Source organism: Aphelocoma coerulescens, chromosome 1A (assembly GCF_041296385.1).
Source record: "Aphelocoma coerulescens isolate FSJ_1873_10779 chromosome 1A, UR_Acoe_1.0, whole genome shotgun sequence".
NCBI lineage: Eukaryota > Metazoa > Chordata > Aves > Passeriformes > Corvidae > Aphelocoma > Aphelocoma coerulescens.
The window spans coordinates 3,905,568-3,929,843 of NC_091014.1; the positions used below are offsets into that span (position 1 = coordinate 3,905,568).

The 24,276-nt window shown below is 41.4% G+C and overlaps 1 protein-coding gene across 3 annotated transcripts in view; it reads right to left on the reverse strand.

Moving 5' to 3' along the window:
- MKLN1 (muskelin 1) overlaps window positions 1–24,276 on the reverse strand; it is a 95,202-nt gene that overhangs the window by 3,586 nt on the left and 67,340 nt on the right. For 2 of the 3 annotated variants that reach the window (XM_069034344.1, XM_069034357.1), the window contains 6 exons: window positions 23,203–23,424; window positions 21,518–21,647; window positions 13,444–13,591; window positions 12,345–12,459; window positions 10,573–10,712; window positions 8,240–8,342 (listed from right to left, as the gene is read on the reverse strand). In XM_069034344.1, the coding sequence (XP_068890445.1) occupies window positions 8,240–8,342; window positions 10,573–10,712; window positions 12,345–12,459; window positions 13,444–13,591; window positions 21,518–21,647; window positions 23,203–23,424 (858 nt within the window). Of the gene's footprint in view, window positions 1–2; window positions 2,777–8,239; window positions 8,343–10,572; window positions 10,713–12,344; window positions 12,460–13,443; window positions 13,592–21,517; window positions 21,648–23,202; window positions 23,425–24,276 lie in introns of those variants that run through there. The other variant, XM_069034353.1, reaches the window with a different exon arrangement.

Genomic DNA, 24,276 nt, shown 5'->3' on the forward strand with positions numbered 1-24,276 from the left:
AAGAAGAGGTAAAGGGAAAAAGAAAGAAAAAAGTGTTACTAACCACACAGGCAAAAACCCCAAAGGATTCATAGAAGTCTGAGTAGCTTTAGAGTTGCTGTGTTTTCTCTACACAATCCTCAGAACTCCTGTGCCATACACATGAATAACAGCAGCAGGCACTTTCACATGAGCACTACAATTTGTCACCTTGGCACAAGCCAGATGGTTTTTCTTAGAATTAGAGCAGTGTTGATGCAATGAAAGGTATTTGACTGAGAGCTCTAAAAATCTCATTTTTTTACATATAATTTTTTGCCTCTTTAGCAGAAGGTAGAGTCCCTTCCACACAATAACAATCCCAGGGATTTACATGGTACAGGCTCAGCAGCTGGGGATTAGATGGCACAAAATCAGGGTAACTGCTGGAGTGAGCATCAACTTCTTGAACACAGAGAAAACTCTGCCCTGAGAAGCTGTGGATGCCCCAACCCTGGCAATGTTCAAGGCCAGGTTGGATGGGGCCCTGAGTAACTTGATCTAGTAGGTGGCACCCCTGCCCATGGCAGGGAGTTTGGAACTCAAGGATCCCTAAGATCACTTCCAACCCAAACCATTCTATGATTCTAATGACAACAATCTTTCTGAACTGCCAGAGATCTCGTATCACAAATTTAAGGCAATACTTTCTTAACTAAAAATAAAAATTCTTTGTTTGGGAACATCAGGACCATGAACAAAAATGTTTTAATTAACACATTCACGGTTTTATTCTCCCTTCATGTCTCACTGATAGATGGTGACCACAGTGTCTTCCTCTGCCCTGCCTGCTGCTTTCAGTTACCCAAGGAACAGCGCAGCTTAGTGCTTTGTCATGTGTCTGTAAAGAAAGAGTTGATTCCCTAAAGCCTTGGAATCTTGTGCCTCCTGCCTGTGTATCTTTTCAGCACACAGCTCGAAGGAAAGGAAGGGAGGAAAAAAACAGAAGAGAAGCAAATATGTTCAGGGAATGAGTGGGAAGAACAGCCAGGCATTACATACCCATCAGTTTAATTTCAATTTCAAGAAAAAATGGGAACAGAGACAATTTGTAGGCATGGAGGAATGGAGAAGGTGATGAGTAGCAGCCAACGTGAATTTGGCAACAACAAGTTGTAGCACATCAATCTGATTTCTCCTATGAGGCAGAAGGCCCTAGGGATGGGACTTGGCAATAGACCTTGTCCATTCTGACTTTCATAGGAATTCTAACACTTTTATATGATATTTAAAGCACATTGTCAAGGCATCACTTAGATTAAGCCAAGAGGGAAAGGCAAACAGGTCAAATAACTTTACTGTGGGTGGCCATCAATGGTTTGACATCAAAATGGAGCCTTGAATCAGGAGTGATTCATCTGTGCCCCAAGGTCAGCACCACTCTGGGTTTTCAGTGATAACCTGCTTGGCAGAACAGGGCAGGATCACCAGACCTCACACCACACTCAGACTGACTGCCAGCATGGAACAGACAGCCTTCCAACTGTTTTTCCACTTAATCCAAATTATAATGATGGATTGAGGTGCATTTCACCAGGGCCAAGAGCAAATCAACATAAAGAGGAAAAATCAGCAATACAAAACAGGTGCAGAGGCTCTGTGAAAAACGCACTTAGGAGCTGCAATAGATCAGTATCACTTTATTATAAAACTGACAAATGCATGAAAAGGAGCAGAATCTTTAAATAAAATACTCTTGCTGTTATCGAGGTTTTAAAATCTCCTCTACAATAAGGTGCCCATATTGGGATGCCCTGTATCAATTAGCAACATATGAGGAAAGCACTAGAAAAAAAATTAAGTGGTCTGAAAACCAAGTTCTATGAAGAAAGCTCAAAGGAGTCAGGGCTGCAGAGCCCCCACAGAACAACAGTCAAGCACAAAACTGCCAGAAGTCACAGATGCAGAAGGCTGCTACAAAAAGTAGATCCACAACTAAGTGCAAGAAATACTTCAGTAAGATCAGTTTCAATGCGACGTCAAGGGAAAAAACAGGCTAAAATAAGGACTGTAGTGTGCCAGGTAAGTTTGAATCCTTTGGGGAGGGTACGGTGGGAAGGTTTAAGAACAGGTTAGAAAGATAAGGGATTGACAACTTGCAGAAGTGGGGGGAAGGGTGCAAAGTGCCCTCCTTAGTGTAAGGCCTGGTTACATGAAATCACTGCAGTGCCACACATGGATTCCACCGTGAGCCTCATTTGTGACAGCAGCTTGGCTTCCCAGCAGCACCATACTTAAACAGCTGCCCAGCATAAATAGCTCCAAAAGTTCCAATAAAACCCGTGGCTAAATCTGTGCAGCTTCTGAGAGCAAATGCCATGCCCTGGCCATCCTTCCCTCCCACACAATTACCTCACGGGCCCGCTGCCAGCTGCCTGGTGGCACACAAAGCTGGGATGAAGCGGATGCCACGTGCTGCCAGGGGTTCCCGGGCTCTCGCAGCAAAGCCCTGCTGGCAGCACAAAGCCACACTGGGGCTCAGGTGCCTGACTAAGAGGCCAGATGAGCAGGGTTCAGCCAGGAACTTGCTGAACTGAGACCAGAACCTGCTGAAAATGGCCTCTGCCAAATATTCCAGCCTGATCTGCACCAGGCATGATGGATTTTCACGGCTATGAGTTTCTTTGCAGCTTTGTGGGGAAGGAGGATCCTGTTTCCTTCTCCACTGATGGCACCGCTCTTCAGTTAACCTTAAGGGCTGTTGTTAGCTTGGTTTGAAATTAAATTTCTGTATCAGCTCACACTCGAAAAGCAGTTCCTGGTGGAAAAGTCAAGCATGTAAGTTAAGAACAACAGTTAAGGACAGTGCTGAGCCTAAGCTGGTTCACTCTGCATTCGTATTACAATCCCAAACCCTACAATATTCTCCTAAAGGATCCCTACTTTTTTCCCAAAGCGTAGGACAGTTACTGCTCACTCAACGCCAGGTCTCCCACATAACCATTCACAGCAGATATCCAATGTGCTATTTTCTTCACAAAGTTCAAGCTCTGCTCTAAAGAAGGAATTATTTTCTTCATCGACTTTCTTATCATATTAATTGTTATTGTAACAGATGGCACTTCTGATTCTTATTAATTTTGGATCTATTTGAAACTAACAGTATCTGATTTTTCAAAATATGCAGTGTTATGCAACAGCTTCTGAATTCACAGAAAAGCAAAGCCCTCAAGCAAATCACACCTCAGATATCTCCCATCAGGCACCAGAATGAAACACCCAATTAATGACTATCTAGGAAAAACAATTTGCTTAATATTGCACAGCAACTCTGTTATGGAGGCAAGACCAGAATTCAATTATCCAGCAGAAGCATCCAACTGCTTTAATCACACCACCACCCATTTTCTTCTGACAATCCCTCTGGCTCACTGGCTTCATCCATTCCAAAGAAAAGACAAAAGACAGCAGTCCCCTTTGTTACACAATTAACTTCCCTCTCAGAGATCCAACCAACCTTCTGAACAGAGGCAGGGGTTCCTTGCAGATAAACACATCTGGATAACTAATAAAAGGTTATACTATGGCTATTTTTATATATTTGCTGCACACCTCTGCCTTTGAACAAACAAAATGGTTAAGGGGAAATGACTAACTCTCATTTGGGATACCGGGCAGGTTGTGTGAATCAGACAATTCCTCCTCCTCCTCCTCTGTAATGTGTGTAAGTGCTCAGATCACAGCATAAACCAGTTCCTCAGCTTTGATCAGTCCTCTGGGGCTGGTGACTCCCAGCACAGGCTCAAAGAGAGGCTCAAACCCTTTGAGGACGGAGCTGTTGCTGAAATTGGGAAGGCTGAACGCTGTTTTTGTAGAGGCTCCTTGGCTCCAAAGCCTCTGCTCCTGCAGCACTTGGGCTCTGAGGCTTTACAAAGAATCACAGCAGGACACAAAGAAGAGAAACAGGCTTTTCTTACCTCCTTCTTAGAACTATTTTTCCCATTTGAGCTTTAATTTTCCCAGAAATATCAGTCTAATGCAGATTCAAACAATACTTCTGGGCCCCAATGGCTTTATCTGTCAAATTTATTAAAGACAAGGTCTTAAGAATGGAAAGTATGAAGCAGCCTTGAACAGGGGCCTCCAGTCTCAGTCTACAAGCAAGTCAGGCCTCAGATTGGCCTCCAGGTCCTTGCTCTTTCTCCTACCATGCTCCAAGAAAAACATCCTGCGAGTTTTCCTTGCGCTTTGTATCTGTTTTACAACAATCATGGGATTGAGCTTCATCAGTTGTTGAATCTCCATGTACAAAATCATCCTGCTCTCCCATACTTGGAAAGCACTGGACATTTTTTGTGTCATCTTGATTTCTACTGCAGCCCATTTAACAGCAGCAAAGCTCTGGGCATGTTTACTGCAGTGTTCAAGGAGCATCTTTAGCTTTTGTACATGCACTACTGATGTTTCTGTGCTTTAACAGCACCTGTTTTTCTCTAAGTACAAAATCTGGCATTCAATTTGATATTTATTTTGACTGTCTTTTTATCTTTAAAAGCCTACTGTTGCAATCTACCACCAAATTCACATCTGTGTGTGACAGAGACCACCCATGCCAGCAGAAAATTTTACACCAACAAATGACACTTCTATATAACTTTTAACCTGTTAAATCATGGGCAAAATTCCCCATTCTCTAGGGATTTACCCTCCTTTTCCTACAGTGACAGGGCTATTAACCCACAGCCAGTAAGAACGATCCACTGACTGGAAAACACTGAACAGACTGAGGAGGTTTAAGGGACTTCAAGCAGAATCACAGTTAAAGAGAACTGGATCTGCATTTGTGGGCAGAGAAATTGCTGGCACACAGCCTGCAGCTACTAAACCAAGCACCCAAGCAATACCTGTTACTTGCAGGCATCTACCTGACTTTAGAGTAATAAAAAAGGGAAATAAAAATCTAGTCCTCTTCGCATCCCTAAAATTCACAGCAACAGAATGAAAATCTTGGGGTATGTTCCTACTATCAATCATTCATGCTACTTTAAACAAAATTGGTTACTAAAGCCAAAGTAAGTTTCAAGAACAGTCTGTTTGTTTTCCTTGGCATCCAACTCCAAACAGCTGAACAGACTTGCCTAACTAAGTTAGAAGGAATTACTTCTATTACAAAGCAAGCAAGCCTCACCACAAGGGGAAATTCTGCTTGTAATGGTATATAACACCACCCAGATCTCCATCCATAAAACATGAAGCCATACAGGCTGGCCTCCAGAATTATTGCACAAAGCTGGGGACAAAACTACACAGCCTGGTCCTTCCCAAATTTAACAGTTACCCTGGAAAGAGGGGAAAACAGGCAGGAATTGATTCCTTAAAGTTCTGCCACACTAAGAAGCCTTGCAGCACTCAATGGCTGCAGCCAATCACATCTATCGCCTTCGGTATTAATCAAGATACAAATCAAATAAAGGCAGGGTATGGAGGTGTCTGGGCTGAGAGACACAATCAAACTGGTGCTTGAAATTCGATATGGAATCCAAAATGCCTGCGTCAGTCCTTTGGAAAGCACAGGAGCAATTGGAAGATGCAATGCCAGAGCAAAAAGCCAACTCGATGTGATAACCGGAAGGTAAATTGACGTCAACTGGAAATACACCCAGTCAGTACCAGCCCAGCAGCTGGCTCTGTGCCACCACCCTGGCAGATCTGTCCAGTGTAAAAAAGCTTTGGAAGTTAAAGCTTTATGACCAGCACAATGAATAACAATCATAATTAAAAAAACCAAACCAAAACAAAACCCAAACAAAAAAAAGGGTCCCAGAAACTGTTAAATGATTTTTGGAGATGGCTGGAATGGATGGAAGCTTTAATTGTGCTGAATGGTGAGTGTTGATCCGATGGCCCAGCATGACAGACAGAAGCTATTGGATTTTGTTTGGACTAGACATTAGGCCTGCAGAGAAAGAATCCACAATATATTCACTCAGCTGGATCGAGCTATGTAAGCTCATTCACTGGATCATTAATGTTCAGAACACCAGTGTGCTCTCTGAAAAGGGGTAATTCTTTTTTTCAAACATTTTATTCTATTTCTACTTGGTATGATACAGCTACTACATTCCCCCAAATCTCAGAGGAGCCCATGCAGTCATGTAAATTGTCCATTCCTACAAGGTGGACAAGTTGAACACTGCACACTGAACTGGGAAAAGGAAAAGCAGGATATTAAAGGCTTTCTTGTGCCAGATGTGCCCAACGTGCAGCTTTTGCAGCAGCTCCTTCAGTCTGTCGGTGACAGGAGGCAGCAGGAACTAGGAAAGGAGCTTGCTCATGACACCACAGCTGTTTGCTGTTCAGGGAATAATAACAAGGCCCAGCCAGCCATGAGATGCACGATCTCCTTAGGAGTAACTGGCTGAAGAGAGACGGGCTACCAGCACACAGGTGGGACATGGAGAAAAAGAGACATCAGGGAACATAGGACACACCTTACAGGAGTGGGAGGTAGCAGGAGGGGAGAAGAGAGCATCAGAATGGGGGTTGTATGGTATGGGTTAGTACAGGCTCAAACAGGAAGAAGAAACCTTGAATTCTGTGTTCATTTTTGGGCCACTCACAACAAGAAAGACCTTGAGGGGCTGGAGGGTGTCCAGAGAAGGGAACGGAGCTGGGAAGGGGCTGGAGCCCCAGGAGAGGCTGAGGGAGCTGGGAAAGGGGCTCAGCCTGGAGCAAAGGAGGCTCAGGAGGGACCTTGTGGCTCTGCACAAGTCCCTGACAGGAGGGGGAAGGGGGGGTCACTCCCAAGTAGTGAAACATAGGACAAGAGGAAAGGGCCTCAAGTTAAGGTTGGATATCAGGAAAAAATTCACCAGAAGGGTTGTCCAGCTCTGGCACAGGTTGCCTGGGGAAGTGGTGTAGTCCTCATCCCTGTAGGTATTTAAAAGTCATATAGATGTGGCACATGGGGACATGGTTTAGTGGTGGCCTTGGCATTGCTGGGGCAATGGCTGGACTTGATCCTAAAGGTCTTTTCCAACCTATATGACTCTGCAAGTGTTACCACACTGGTAAAATGGTACATATTGGGGGGGAAAAAAATGACCTTTTCTACCTTATGAAAAGCAGGATCATCTGTTGTATTTCCTATGCTAGAAATGAGTGGAAATGATTTGAAATTACTTGATATGGGACAATTTGAACAAGAAACCATTTAAAAAGAACAGAGTGTCACAGCACTTGAATGTTTTGTTGGATCACATGTTTATAAAAGCTGATTAGAATTTATGACAGATGTGATCAGTTCCAAGATCCTGATAAGAGTAAACTTTTTTTATGGTTCTAACCGTACAATCTCATCCTGCGCACATGTAAGAAGCATATTCTCCCCCAAGACCTTTCAGTGTCTGTATAATCTTTTCTTTAGCTAAAGTAGCAAGTTAAAGCCACCAGATTAGGTGATTTAATCCAGGGACTCAGCATGGAATAGAACTGCCCCTCCTCCTATCATGATTTTATAAAAGGAGCTGTTGAATCCCTTCCCAAGTCATTAAGGAAAGAAGACAGCAAGAACCATGGACTTTTCCTTATCTACCCATCAGGAGCTGAACGCTGGCACAACTCAAATTCCATGTGGAAATTAATGCCAGAGTCAAATCAATCACCTTATCTGACACTTCTCACTATTTCTTTAATCTGTTTTGTAAAGTGACATGCACTGCAGTACTGGAATCAAAACAGGAAATGGGAACAAATTCCTGGAATAAATAAAGAACATGCCTACTGGATAATATTCAAAAGGCAAAGGACATAAGATTTTAAGGGTAGCAAGCAATGTATATATATAAACTACTTCCACAAATATTGATCATCTTTGAAAAAACTTTCCCTCCCCAGAGATGTTGAATGTTGAGAAGCCAAAAGGCAGCATGAGTAAGTTTCTATTCCCTTTCCAATGCACAACCAACTACAGACTGGTGACATTTCAGAGAGTTTACATTTCAATTAAAGCTCCCAAAATATACACCAGCACACTGGAATTAAAACAAAGGCTTAGTCTTCACTCTTAGGAGTACAAAAGCTATTTTATCTGGACCTGCAGTTGTTAAATGACTGCTTCTAAAACAGTGTGAACTTCAGTGCAGAGAACTACATGATATAGCAAAGTGTCTGGCACCTGCAGAGCTTTTACAAACTGAATAAAACCCAGGTTTAAGAGGCTCAAAACTTTCAATGAGAACACAGCTTAAATTTCTTTAGGACAAGGATCATCGATCCTCACCTCCTTTGTCTCCTCGGGGTCCGAGTGATCCACGGTTACATACAAATCATTCTGCAGGTACTTCAGTGCACTGAGAGGGTCAGTCTGAGCTTTCTCCTCAAACCTGCAGAGAAGAGACAGAAAACTTGAGCAAAGCCATTTCCTTTAGATCTAAGTACTACTGGTTCAACAAAGAGCAAAATCCTCATAACAATCGCAGTATTTCCATGTTAATGGCAGCTGAGCCTCGTGTTTCCTGGAATTTCAAGCCAGACTGAAACATGAAGGAGGGGTTTTTTGGGGTGTAAAGGAGTTAAAAGGGCAAAGTATTACATTCTTACTAAAAATAATCAAAAGCATATGGACAGGAACTTCTTAATATATAAATTTAAAATACTGAGTACAGCTTGTTTTCTGCAAAGGTGTGAGTAGCACCTCACAGATCAGACACAGCCAAGCCCTGAGCCCTTCAGTCCCTGGGATATTAATATCCCACCTTTGGAAAGAGCACAGCTCCATAAAAATCCTGTGCACCACCACCATTATTTTCTCATTTTCTTTTAATGAACAGGAACTGTAACTTCTGTGAATTCCCTCAAGAAGCGAACAGAGCCCTCAGGAAATGATTCTGGGCTCAGCATCCTCAGTGAGCAGAGGATCAACTTCCCTGCAGCACTGAGTTGGTTGCATAAGCCTAGAAAAGATGAGGTTTAAAATGATTTTTTTCCTCCTCTCACCTACCACCAAGTGGAGCATCACACTGTTTGTCATCTTCCATATTGTTATTTTTTTATTTGCGTCATCTACCTGGCTATTTATACCACAGTGGACATGTGTAGCCTGAATTTTGCAACTGCCTAAAGATGTCAGTGACTGAGCAGCACAGGGAGCACAAAGACTTCGTCTGTCACCTGATGCACCTGACAGTTTGGTCACTAGACATGGTTTCAGTCACTGACATAGATTTTCTCAGATGACATCACCATGGTCCAGAGAGCTGAAGTGTTTTAAATAAGTGCAACCACTGCCACCTCGCTCTTTTCCACCTGCCCAGCTTGGCTGACTGGTACTGAACAAGTTCAAAGGAAAAACAGGACCCCAGCTGATGCTGTGGGTTTGCTGTGGGTTTGCAAGGCCAGTACCTGTTCTGGTACCTAGAGCTTGGGGGAGTGCAGGTAAATGGCAGCCAGTGATTCCACAGCAATTCAGCTGCAGCCAGGCACCCATCCCACCATCCCTGGCTGCTCAGGTTTAGCTCCCTCACATGGACCCCAAAAATGGCAGCACGGTGCATAAACCCCGAATTTCTGCCAGATAACACACAGCAACATTTCCTTCAAATGCAATTTAAGCAAGTAGAAACAAATAATCCAGAGCTGTCTCTGGAGGCTGCACAGCTGCATTTCCATACCACCACATCTGGGTTTAATAAGCCTAACAGATAACTGGGCAAGGCCTTTTTTCATTCTTGTAGGTATTCACATCTACTGTGTGGCTAATGTTAGTGTCTCACCCAGCCACAGTGGCTGAGAGTTGAGTACAGCAATTTACTTGCTGCCTCAGAAATAAAAAACCATCAGGAAAACCTGACCTTCCAACTCTTGGCAGAGCCTGATAACAAAGTATTCTCCCCCAGAATGCAGGGAGAGCTATTTACTGCCTTCAAATGATTTGCTGGGTCCTGAAAGGCTCTCTTGCTGCTGCAATTTCTTGACTAAGGCAACACCATAAGCTTGATTCTGAAAAGCTGTTGCCCTAAATAGCAAATATAAGGCAGCTCTGAAGAATCCAGAGTGCAAGAAGCACTGCAGTGTAGCTGAATTCTGCCTAAGTGAGCTCTTTCAGGAGTTTCTGAATGAGAAACTCTGATGACCTCACCACAGTTGAGTCTCAGATGTGCAAAGCCATCCAGCCCCCAGACTTCATTAGCATCCTTGCAGGCTGTTACTATCTCCAAGCACAGTGTTTCCAAAACATACTCCACTTCCTTGGGAGGTGACAGCACCAAAACACATGTTGATGAGCAGCAGAGTGAAAAGGGAATCTAAAAATTCCCCATGACTCCCCACACAATAACCAGATTTTTCTAGTTCTAGAATAGCATAGGCAAAATGCATCAAGTTAATTTTGTAGTTTAGCCCTGGCCCACTGCTTTTTATTAAAATAATTTTAAAAAATAACCAAGAAACCTGCCAAAGGTTTGGAAGGGACCTTGAAGATCATCTAGTTCCATATAACCAACAAAATGACATTTCACAAAAAAGTTTATGAGAGATTTGAGTCTTAGCAGCTTTAAAAAAAAGGAAAAAGACACACCTGGAAAAGAAAATTGCAAACCACCTTTGTTTCTATACCTGTGCTTTCTGATGAGGTATTTGCAGTGTCTTAGCAGGTATTCCTTCGAAGGTCGACAGAGCTTCAGAGACCAGAAATCATCTAATCTCATCTTTGGAGAGCAGGATTTACCAGGATTCCCTCCAAATAAGTAGTGAACCTAAGGAAATGAGAGGCAGATCAAAAAATTGATTGTGTACATCCACTGAACAAAGACAATTTACTATGTCAGCAGCTTTGCAGAGGTTTATTCTAGTGGGAGAAACTCTGCCTTTTAGACAAGTTGCTCCATCTTATTATTAGCCTCACTTTGTCCCCTTGGAGATGAAGAAAGTTCTCTTAAACCATTTACATTTTAAGATAAAAGGAGAGTTGAACTGTGAGAACATTACCCTAGCATATACCTAAGATATTTATAAATAAACATCCCAAATTTGTGCAGACTCTTTCTTTAGGAAAAACCTATGAGCATGATAAATCCTTAAGCACTGACAAAGGGAGTGGGAAGTCCTAAAGATGCTCAAAGTGAAGTGACAGCAAGCCCAGTTCAGCATAATCTAGACCTACAGAGAGAGGCAAATTTCCAGAAGAGTGGAAGTGTCACAAAAGGACTGTTTATTTCTTCACTACATTTTTCTTCCCATCATGTGGTAATTTCAGACTCTGAACTGGTGCTATTAAACATGCTACAAAGGACCTTCAAATACTGAAGTCTAACAAGTCCAACAGGCTACCTTTCCCCACGGCTTTAAAAATAATCACTCAAAACAATGTATTCTGCATCCCACTGCTGTAGGCTCTCCTTATTTATATCAGAGGAGTTTAGAAAGGTCATTGGAACAGAGGTTTCTAAAAATAAGACTCTTCAAAACAAGCACATCAAACAGCTCTTCAGATAAAGCTGGGCAACTGCAATGATTTAGCAACCTTCAGAGTAACTCATAAAATACTACTCTCAGTCTCATGGTGCCTTATACTTAGAAGTAAAGGAAGAACAGTATTTACTTATTTACTGTATCATTACAGTGAAGACAACAAGCAATGCAAATTCTCCATGCAGAATCTGCACCCATTCCTCTTTAAAATCCCCCTATTGTCAAAGTTTTGGGCTAGTTGGGTTTCCCAAATTTGATTAACATCCCACAGAATGCAAGATTAAAATATGTTTTTCTTTAACTCAGACTGTTTCAGACTAGGGAGAATTTTTAGAAAAATCCATGAAAGGTTCAGTAAGCATGTCACAGTAATTTAAATTCATGAGTTAATGAATTTATGAACCTAATCTGCGGGTTTGTGCTTTATCAGTTAATATGCACAAAGCTCTAAGTTTACTGAGCTGTCATATACACTAAACCCAATTTTAAGTCTATTTAAGTATGAATGTGTCCATTGGAGGCTGACAGTGCTAAAGAGCATCAGTTGCTTCTGCAAAGTCAGGTACCTCTGGTTCAGAGGATTCTTAGCTGTGATTAGTTCATTCGAACACACCTTTTCCTAAAAATGTGGGTAACTCTCTGTTCTCATTTAGTCACCAATAGTTGAGAGTAAATCCCTGAGGATAATGAATGAAGCTTTTGTGTGCTCTGAAGCATGAGAGCAGCTCTCGTGTTTACTTCATATTGACATAAAAAGTAGCTTAGCACCTCCTTTTGAAATATGGGGAGTCAAATGGGAGCTACTCACCATATTAATCTGAACATTAACACTAAACTGAAAGCTATATTTATGGTACCATCTTTAAGGAAACAGCTACATCTTAAGGGCAAAAAGACTAAAAAAAATCACCCCATACCTTGTGCAACTCATCGTACACCAGCTGATGGGCAAACCTTGGGCAGGGCTCCTCCTCCTGAAGGCTTTTACCTGGATTCTCTTTTGCTGCTTGGTCATTCTTATAGACACAAGACCTGAAATTCAAAGCAGTAAGGAATTATTAGTTGTACCTACAGGAAGCAGGAAAAGTTGCTGAAAGGCTGGAAGGTACAAATGATGTGTAATACCAAAGATTTTCTTACTTCTATGTTGTCCTCTATTATCCCATCCCATTCTTAGCTCTACAAAGAACTCAGTCAGCAATCAGAGGTCACCTTGGCTGAAAACAGTCCTCAAGCACAAGTCAAACAGGAAAAAATTCTAGAAAATTATTTGTCCTGAGCTTTGGGGATCTCTTAAGACATTACATTATTTGCCTACAGAACTGTCAGCATGAAGTATTTTTTTATCATGGAACAAAACCCTCTTGCACCCAGTAGAGCTTTGGACCATGGATTACAGCAATGGTGGTATTTCAGTCACTGATTTCCAAGCAGACTTAAGTTATAACTGAGAATTCACTTTTAAAAAACAACACTCACACCTTTTGAAGTGATTGACCCCACTTTAGAAGAGGCCTTGAACACAAAAACTCTGCCAGCTCTGGAAAGGAACAGTGGCAACAAGCTACCAAGTACAACTCAGTGAACAAACCAGGAGATATTTTCTCAGAATGCACGGGGACTTCTCCACCACCATTCACATGCAGCAGTTTCCTCAGTTTCTCAGAACTAGCACCATGTACACTGCCATTAACAACTTACACTGGACTGAATGTGCTGCATTGGTGCTGAACCCTGGCCTTGAACCCTTCCTACAGGAAAAGCCTTTTATAACTGCTCACTTCCCCTCATCCCCTGCACCTGGCTCCAATAAAGATGTTGACATGATTTCTCTCCTCATTTGGATTATTGCCATGGCGCCTCTAAAGACAATGGGAAGAAGAGGTGCCTTAAGGGAACTCAGCTGTCTTCAACAACTTTCAACAGTTCCATGGTTAACAGAGGTTACAGAGCTCCCTGGGAGACAGGATTGCTTTCTAAAGAAAGTCAGTGTGGAAATCAGAACCTAGGACTTACCAGCTGTTCCTCACAATGTCATAAATCCAGAAGGAATTCCTTACGTTCTCTTCCCGCTTTTCCTTGTCTTTACTGAGCCCTGACAAGACATGGATTTCATTCAGTTCGGGATCAATGGTGGCCCTTTGAGTGAAACCTGTCATTGGAACTGAGAAAGGAAAATAAAAGTTACAGGCTGGAAACAACAGAGGATGCAGGAAGGGATCCAATCATCAAGCAAAGAGTTTCCCTCCCCCTGCAATTGAGCAGATCATCATCCAGAGGCCAACTTCTTCCCTGCTAAAGCCAAGTCCAACGCAAATTCTCTTCTTCTCTTCCTATCTCTGACTCTTGGAAGGAAAAAAAGGCATTCTGAGAGCTGCTGTTTCCTAGGGAAAGATATGGATAGAGCTATTTGGGAGACTACCAGCTCAGAAATGAGGATTAAGTGCCTAACATAGAACTAAATGACCAGATGACCCTTACAAATATGAATGGAGTGATTTTGTTATTGTCTCATCCATAAAAGGAAGCATTGATTCCAGAAAGCTTCATCGCAAAAGCTGGGAAACTCCAAAAAATTCAAGATGACCTCACTATTCTATAGCTCACAACCCTGCAGGACCAAGATGTCAAAGAAGCTTTTTGTATTTTCTGAATAGTCGGGGTGTAATCACCAAACTATTCTTCTGTCCCACCTTCAGATTTAGAAATATGGTGAAATCCTGCCGATTCCAACAGTTTTCATCATAATTCCCTGAAAAAAAAGGTCAGCAAATTTGTTTGGCAGTCCTTTTTGTTTGTTGTATAATTCCCCGTTTCCTGTTTCCCTAGGCAACCATCCTTCCAAAATGTATTTGTGAAGGGCACGTGATCTTTGTTTACAGATCCTGTTTGTCTCCTCTCTCTTTCTGGGTCAGTTTACAAAGGCTGGTAAAGGTTCCTGGCCTTCGGTCAAGATTTTGGCATGAAAAATTCTCAGAACTCTTGTATTTTGCAAATTCTTCCTTGTAATTAACTGAATTGCACCCACGGCTTAGAGCCCTACGTTAATAAACCATTTAATATTGCTGTTGGGGAATACACAAAATGGTATTTTGGAAACCCATTGTGTAACTGGTTTCATTCTCACGCTTCACTCTTTTCATTTGTTAGGCCAGGAAAGCAATCAAGGAATTTAAAAATTTTGAGTAGAATTTGGTTTTCTACAATTTTAGCCCCTAATGAAGAATTTAGCAACACCACAAAACCTAAGCATTTCGGAAAAAAAAATTTTAAACGCTTAATTCTCATGTAAATTTAAATAGAAACTAGAATATATTTGGATAATTCATTTGCAGAGTCCCTTTGACAAAATCCTTCCTTATGATTTCACAGGAGGAAGAGGCTTTGGAGCTCTCATCAGCATAAACTTGTCTAGTCTGACCTCCAACTTTGCTACAAAGTTTTAAAGGAAAATTAATCTAGTTTATAAGGAAATGGGTGGTAAAAAAAAGAAAAAAAAAATCAGGGAATAACACTGGCACAACAACAACTACACATCTTGTTTTACCAGCAAACCACAAAGAACTTGATTTTTAAATACAACAAATGAGGACTGTGAAAGTGATCCCATAAAGAAATTGAGAACAAAAAGACAATTATAGAGTAAAAATTGCTAATTTTTGAAAAGTATTGTGTAATGTGTTTGCTTGCATTGTCAGAGACTAAGTTGCTGACCCAAAAGGATTAAATTCAAGGCCTGTTTGAGACATTTCTGGCAGGAGAGCCATCTAAATTTGACCAGCAATGCTAATGCACATGGAAAATGTCTTTGCAACCCTATCTTCTGCTTTGAACATTTGAGACCATGCCGGGAATATTACATAAAAAACTCCCATGCAAATCTTCAGAGCACTAATACCTCATTGAAATGAAAATTATTATAATCATGAGAAACATGGCTGTTCTGTTACCACTGATACCCAAAGCATCTGAAACTTGTCTATGGAAGTCCCATCCCTCCTCCTGAAATGTTGTTAAATAAATGAATTTTGTATCTCATTTAAGCTCGATTTCCCGAAGCTGAAATTATTATTTAAATAATGAAGGAGGGAAAAGCTGCCAAAGTTCAGTGCTGGTGGATTTCTTCCTCTTGATATTAAGAATAGAATTCATCTGCAGCAACTGCAATCAAACCCAGATTCAAGTCAAGTAATTTCAGGCTTCCCTCAGTTGTAAATCAATCCCTTCTTGAGACTGTTTGAAATGCAGAATTTCTAGAAAAGTATCAGAAATATAAATCCCCACATTTACTAAGGGCCTAAGACGAGGAGTAACTTACATAAACTCTGTGACCTATCTAAGCAACTGTGTAGAAACTGTATTTAAGTAGTGCCTTAGGCTAGAAAAAGTTGACATCTGGTCTTTTGCAGAGGAGGACAAAATGAGAAAGTTGGATGCAGTATCATTAAAAAAAAACCATAACACAAATTTGATAAACAAGTCCCTGAAAATAAATACACAGTAAGACAAGATACTACAGAGTGAGCAGGAGAAGCTGTGATGTTTTAAACCCAACAGAAACATCAAAAAGGTGTTTTCCAAGGAAGTCTGATCCTTGACAGAGCAAAAGGGCTCCATAAAAACCTCAGGACTGAAATACTTCCACTAGGGGGTAAGAGAGGTTCACCATCTGCAAGTGCAGCAGACTGGTAGGAAATGTTGGACAGAATTCACACGAGAATAGTTGGAATATTAGAGAGGGACACAGGATGGAAACATTGGAAAAATACTTGTGATATTTAGGTAACAAAATGTACGCCGGGAAGGAAATCTAATTCTGCATGGGCAACAAAATTGAACCTATAAAAATGAGTCTACTAACAGTGACAGTAACTGATTGCTTAGGATATATCTTTTTTAATTTTAGGACTTGGGAGAAAAAAGTCAAATAACAAGGGGTGAGAACCAGAGCACTTCCAGATCTGTTACTTGCAATGTACTAGATCCAAAGGGTGAATGAAGTGGTAGGAAAGGCTCCATGCAAGTTCCCTCGCTTCTGCTTCTACACAGAGATTTAAGATCAGCTTTGGAGCAAATCTCCACCAATTCCACATCTTTCAGAGCACCTCTGGGGTTGGCCATGGGCAGCCAGCTCCAGGAACAGCGCAGTGATTGAGGACTTAGCCCTGGATGTTTTAAACACTGGCCCGTGGCTACGTGGTATTAACTTGGTTCCTATGACAATACATCACTTATTGAAGAGGAAAAGCTGTAGAGAGAAATCATTAAACACAACACAATCCCAAAAAGTCTAGGAAGATGATGAATGCTTTTCCTGTGCTACTGAATGTTTTTTTCCCCTTTAATCTCATTAACCAGCCCAGAGTAGAAGGGCAGTAACCACCTGAAAATAAAAGGTCTGAATCCTTGTTCAGGAACTTATTATTTTCATCCATTTTTACACAGTAAAAATTAAAAGCTCATGGCCTCAATATTTGAAAACAACATTCACCCACAGAGGCCTGGAGTTCACAGCCAGTTCCATAAACAAGCAGTAATTCCTGAGCAAGCTCCGAAGAGATGCTGTGGAGCTCTGTACAGTGTAATTTCCATTTAAATACGACACATGAGAAAAGCTTTTCCCCAAAAGTGACACCTAATCATGGAACAGCCACGCTCCCACTACCATGGTCCCTGCTTACAGGGGTTTATGGATCACAGTGAGCATTTCAGCCAGCTGAATATTTTTTGGCTTGTGCGTACAAACAGCTACAGTTGTTTCAAGCACAACCTTGGCTGCTGCCAGAATCAAAGCAAGAAAACAGCTTTTACACAGAGACAGAGCTTGCAAAGCAGGAAATTGAAATTCATGGAATCCTAGGGTGGTTTGGGTTGGAAGGGACCTTAAAGACCATCCAGTTTCACCCCCTGCCATGGGCAGGGATACCTTCCACCATCCCAGGTTGCTCCAAGCCCCATCCAACCAGGTCTTGGACACTTCCAGGGATGGGGCAGCCACATGGGCAACCTAAAGTCAAGTTTATGGTTACACAGACATGGTTCTCATAATACTGGACAGAATTTCAGAAATTAAATCTCATCTCTTACATTTGAGGAGATACTACGGCAAATTTTTCAACACCCTTTGCAATGCAACAATGGCAAAAAATATATAAATTTATAGTCTATAGACCGCGTTTGAAGGATATCATTAAGGATAAATAAGGGAAGCAAGTTCACTGACAGGGCTTTAGTGTCACCTGAGTTATGAAACCCTCAGAAAATGTGCCTGCCAATCCCAGTGCAAGTGATTTGCAAGTATCCTCCCTCCTTGTGATGCCTCGTGATTAGAGAATTGGGAGAAAGCTGCATCACATGGATACTACTGCTCACCAGAACCTGGCACCTCCTGGTGGATTCATTTTTAAAAGTGGTAGGTCTGCAAATTATTCCTTGCCACTCCTTGTAATTCCTATAAAGCGGAAGCAGCACCTCCCCCAGAGTTTAATGGAGCAAGTCGTGGTGAGTGATAGCACCAGGCCAGCTGTTGACACAGCAAGATAATGATTATCCTCTTGGATTTTTCCTGATGAGACTGCATCTGGCAGTCGGCCAAGGAACAGCTAAGGAAACCATCTGAACAGTTTGGTTGTCATGTTGACAAAGCAACAATCCAATGTCCAACACTCGGTTCTCTCTGAGATTTTGGAAAAAAACAGTTAGTCAGTAAATCTGAATGGAATTCTGAGCTATGGCAGCTCTGCAAAGCAACTCTAGGACCTGCCCCCCTCCTCATCTTCACAGGTAGAAGAAAGGGTTTGGGGATTGGTTCAGAGAAGCACCTCACAAGATGAAAAGCACAAAAGGTCCCTCACAAAACAAAATGCTTCCATGGCAAGGGATGTGCTGGCCACTGACTTTACCTGACTTACCTGAACACAGGCAAAACATGCCAGGTATCACAAAGAGACAATGAAAATGGGATACTCAGGCTGCCTGTCTGAGCTGGACCCCAGCCAAGCTGAGCCAGCTGTACTGTCTACTTTGATTCATGTTTTTCTGACTTTGCCTTGTTTCCTGGGCTGGGCTGTGTTGCCTCTGTCCGTGGTACTTATCCATGAAATTCTCCATCCATCAGGTGCACAGTTCTGTATGTGAAATGAGCACCTGCTCAACAAGAGACCTGGGAGCTTCACCCCTAGCTGAAAAACTATCTGTAGGCTGCCCTTAAGAACCACTTCACCATTACAAGGAACCACAAGAACATTTAAGGCTTGCTCACATTTGACTTTGGAAGTTACTCCATGCCAAGGGATGTAAGATGCTCTGCATCCTCCTGCAGAAGGAACTCCCCCTCTGACCAGGAGCTCTGACACACCACCTGAGTCAGGGCCAGAGGGGATTATCACAGGAACCTTGACCACAAGTGTTGCCACGAGCTCCCTCAGACTGAAATGACTGCCCAGGATTAGTCATGGATTGAGCATGAATAGAGTCAGGAGAGCTCCCAGTCCAGCCTTTGGGGACACCCAGGACTGGTGGCATCTCCAGACCACCCATATGCTTCAGGTATGCACCATTTTTGTTTGTTGGGGGAGGGAGGTTTGCTGTTTGTGTATTGTTCATGTGCTTTTTAAAGCAATTAAAAGTATAAAACTGTTCTAAAAGTGTCCATCAACATAAAGATTTCTGCCTGTCCTTCAAATACAAACTCGATTCAACAGTACTAAAACTCCTCCAATTTGTACCTCTGTTGTCTTCCTTCACATCCAACACATCATCACAGACATGTCTGAATTTGTTAGAATAACGTCTTTTACTTCAAATTAAGAAAATTTAAGTGATACTTATCACCCATTATTCCCGAACACACCAGCCATCCAAGGAGTTGGTCACAGGATCAACATCAGAGACACAAACAAAAGCAAAGAAATGCTGAACAGCATAAATATCTCACCCAGAAGATGAGAGCAGCAAAATCAACATATCATTACCATGGTTTTAGAGCACTGCAACAACTCTGTGTTACTCATAATCCTTATTATCCATTTCACTACTTTTTAAAAAATCTCCCTACTCCACAAGATATTTAAACAAATGCACAATTAAGTTCTTTTAGAAAGGGTAAAAATCAAAATAGCACCACTAAGAATAGAACTGAATGCCACATGCGAGCCAGGAACAAAATGTAATCATGGGACTTTATAGGAACATTTAGGTCAGGCATCCTCAACTTGACTCATCACGCTGAGCAGCTTAAAACTTCACAGCAACCAGGCGGGCAATCACTTTGTTCAGACAGATCAAAATGGTGTATCACTACCTAACAAGAGCACAATAAAGACTCACTTTTTTTGGGTGAAAACAGTGCTGTCAACATTTGCTGTCTGAACGTAATAAGCATTTTGTTCTCTTCCTGTTAAAATGCAAATTATCCCAGCATTTTCTTTCAAAAGCGATGGAAACGTTCAAATCTGTTTGTTTACTTTCTGCACACAGGAGAACAGTAAACCAAAAAAATCTACTCGTGAATTATTTCCAGTGAGTCATTTTCTTATTTAAAAAAAAAAAAAAAAAAATCTTCTATTCATCACTTCAGGGCCTGTGGGAATGGGGAGAAGGGCTAAAAACTTACTTCATTTCTCATTTACTTCACTGAACCTTGCAGTTCATGTATGAAAAGCAGAGCTCAGTGTCCTGACAAACTCTCTCTTTAAATCTGAAGTAGACAAAGGTGTCAACTTAGAACATGTTTTCAAGCTTCTGCCTGTGAAGACGCATAGCTTGAAAAGATCAAAATGGCAGAATGCTACTAATTTCCTGGGGAAAAAAAATAATTCTTTAAAAGCTCTAAGGACAACAAAGGGAGCATGGGTGTGTGCAGAGCAGCATCAGGCAACATGCACCTGAATAAAGGAGACTGTCAACAATATGAGCTGGTTCTTTCTTGGAAGCACTTGAGTAAATAAATGACTCCAGAGAATTAAAGCTTGGGTACTTTTCTCCAGAATTGGCATAACTAAATTAATGAGCAAACAATAACTCGTCACCATCAATAATTCACTTCAAAAGTTCAGCAAAATTATTTGCTAAAAGCTAAGCCTGATCAAAAGGAGGAGGGCAGCCTAAATTCAAGATTAATTACCTTCCTGGGGTTTTTAGTAACTGGAAAAAGAGAAAACAAGATCTGAACAAGGACTGAATATACATAAAATGAGAAATACTCCTAACTTCTGTCCCATAGTGGTACACAGTGCAACTCAAATTTCAAATTCTGACTTGTAGGATGAAAATCAAGAGTATTTGGAACAGGGAAATGATGTGCTTATACATGCAGAAATGCTATTCAGGAAGAAAGGAACATTTTTCTCTGTCATTTGAGGAGAAAAGGTATGAAATCGGTTCTTTATGGTTATGTTACAGGCCTTCTGGGTGTTTTTGAAGACTTCTGTCATACAGAACTACACATAGGATATGTAGCTCCAGTGCTATGAATCACACAGAACTGAAGCCTTGCTCCCTCCTCTTCCTTTTTTTGCCCCTTTCTGATATTTATTACAAATATAACAGGACAACAGATTGGTCTCATTTTTCTGGTCAAAATAACTTTTGTCCCTCCACTCCAATTCTCTGTCTCTGAGCACCCTACCTGCCTTTCTGCAGCTTATCTCTCTATCTTATGGTAATTTTCACTTAGTGAAAACCAGAAAAATAAGAATTTGCTTTCTCCTTTCCAGGTTTTAAGACTTTTTTTTCAGCTTTTTTTTTTTTGTCTTTGCTAGAGTTTCAGAAGAGGTATTTTTACTTCTTATTTTGCTGTTGTTTTTTTTTCCTTTTGAGGTGCTATATGGTTTCATGCATCAATTATTTGTATTGTGCTCAAGAAGGGGAGTGTCAAATGACAGAAAGAACAGAAGAGCTGGCATAAGTTTAACCTATATTCTGTGCAGTTTACCTGGGTGTGGAGGGTTAGTTAAGGATGCCAACCTGATCCCACAGGTTGACCCTGGCCTTTCACCTGCACATCTCTCCTTTTACAGTATTTCATCTTTCACAGGATATTTCTCATTTGTAAAAACAGAAAGAAATGATAATGTAGTTATCCTCTTACCCATCCCTGAATCTTTCTTTGTGCCATCTGAGATAATATCCACGTGGTCACTGTCCACATCATAGCTGAAGAAGTCATTCAAGTAAGTCTTTGATCTCTGGCCACCAAATACGTATAAGCAGCGATTTTTCTGGAATGGGGGGCAGAAAAGGAAAGTCTTTTGAAGTTCAAGACAGTATGCTGGTCAACTGTGATCATTAACAGAAATATTTATCATAGAATCATAAGTGGATTGGGTCAGGAGTGACATTAAAGCCCAGCCAGTTCCAATCCCCTTCCACTATCCCAGGTTGCACCAAGTCCCATTCAACCTGGCCTGGAACACTTCCAGGGATCCAGGGGCAGTCATTAATGAATCAAAGAGGAACAGAAATGTCTCTTCTAAGTTTAAAATCATTGCACACAGGTAACTGCTGCAGCCCTGCCTCATCCAGCTTTAACTGATGCTTTAACTTCATACCATTAAAGCAGCAGCACATCTTTCAAGTTTATTATTAAGGAATTAACAGGCCCTGTCTCTAAAAGCCATCATAAATTCACTGTTAAAAACACAATGGGAACAAAAGACAGACTGTAGGAGAAACCATCCAGGTACCAGCAGATTACTAAATTCAGTACAGGCAAATGGCAAGGAGCAAGCCAAGAATAACAGGTTTATTGCTTCTTTCAAGTCTGCCAAGTGGAAAGTCCGTAAGAGGCAGATTATTTTTCTTTCAAATGGTTGAGAAAACAGAAAAGGACTTAAACTTCCATGACCTGTGCTTACAGAAACCAGCATTCTTACATTTACCACAGGCACCTATTTGAAAGGTCCTCGAGGCCCTGTGCAGAATTTTGTGTGGCAATATGTTTTTCCACGAGATTTTAAAGAACCATTCAAAACAAAAATAAAATTGAAAGCTCTGAAAGCCCAGTATTCACTATAAAAATTCTGATCCTTCACTTGAAAGGGGAAGAGAAATAAAATCAGCAATTTCTTCAAATTGGTGGGTTTTGAATTGGTGGTATTAGTAAATATTTAAACATCACATTTATTTTAATTCTCCTTAATTCTCTTCTCTTAAATAGACATGTGGTTGATGGACACAACTGGAAAGGCAATGGAAGGTGGTTTTTAATACCCAGTACAGAGTAAAATGCTACATACACCCCACCCCTCTGCTCTTCCATGAGGCTCTGGATGGAGTGTCCATAACCCCAGCTGTTTACAGCTGTTTGCAGCTGCTCAGGACAACAAAAAGCAGCTTGATGCTCCAGCACCAAGGGCTCTGAGGCCTGTGCAACTCAATGCACACCCAGTAAGTCCTATTCCAGTAAAAACAAAGAGTATCTACCAGATCAGAAGCTTCTAAATTCCTCTACTAACTTAAAAAGAACATATTTTTGGGTCAAACTGAACCACAGCCTTTGGATCTACTTACTATTATTCCACTAAAATCAACTCTCTTAAATTCACCTTGATTTTTACTTGAAATTTTATTCAGTTGAGTCATGAAAGCTCCTAAACTTGAATTAGCACCTGCTGCACTTACCAAAGCAGCATCAGAATGTCAGCAAACATCAAATTAACTGAGACAACACATCACTCAGGAGATTAAAGAGCTCAAAACTCGCAAGAAAAACCAAAACCAGATGTTCTCCTTCAAGTCAGACATCATAAATCAAAGTAGGGTGTGGATACTCACAGAATGGAACAACATGCAGTGTCCTATCCGGGACTGGATATCCTCGGGTCCGGCGTTGCAGGAATCCTCCCTCAGGAGTTTCCACGTCTGGCACTGGCAGTCAAAAGCAAACAAGCCACTGAACTGGGGCTCACTGGCTCTGCTGTCGTCCACGCTGCCATTGCAGGTCAGAATTCGGCCTCCAAAGGTGTAGATCATGTGTTTTTCCGAATCCATGCACATCTGCAAGAACCAGGGAAGCAGTTTTAAGCTGGCACAGCTTAACACTCTGATCTAATCTTAAACACTCCTCTCCTGCAAGCAATGCCTACTAAGCTAAGACACTGCTCTGCACATTTCCTGAGCCTCCAACCAACAGAAAAGGACACACATTTTCGTGGTTGTCAGGTCTTAATCTCATAAAAGAAATTTAAAACACAAACCTAATTTCTATATGCCATTTAATATGCCAAAGAAAAGACAAAATGTACCCTTCATCACCTAAAAAACCTACTGCTTTCAGAGAAAAGTACTTGAGAGTCTTTCACAAGGATTCATAGGGTTCTTTTCCATAGATCCATAGTTTCCACAGAAAAAATCCATGGGGATCTTTTCAAGCTACATCCTTATAGCCAGAGAGTTAAGAGAGTATCACCTTTGGCAATAGCTGAGCAAGGAAGAAATTCAAAACTGCTGCTAATTCACTGCCCACCACACAACTGAAGCAAAAATCAGCCTGTGATTTGTTATTGTGATTCCGTTCCAAGCACACACTTACTGTTACCCCCATTACTGGAACACAAAGTAGGGCATAACCTGGCCAAAGATTCCTCATGGAATATATTTATATATTTAACCCTCAAACCTGAACTGAGCTTATGGCACACAAGAGAAGCATTGCAGCATAGATCAAACCAAACCAAACTCCCTGACTCCAGGTGATGTTTTCAGACAAAGTGCAAAGCAGAGGGTTACAGAACACCAGAGGGGGGAAAAAAAAGGCAAAGCAAAAGACAAGATTACAGTAAGATAGAGATGCTATTCAGCAAAGCCTACACAAAACACTTCTAGTGCAGCACATTTCTGAAGGTTAAA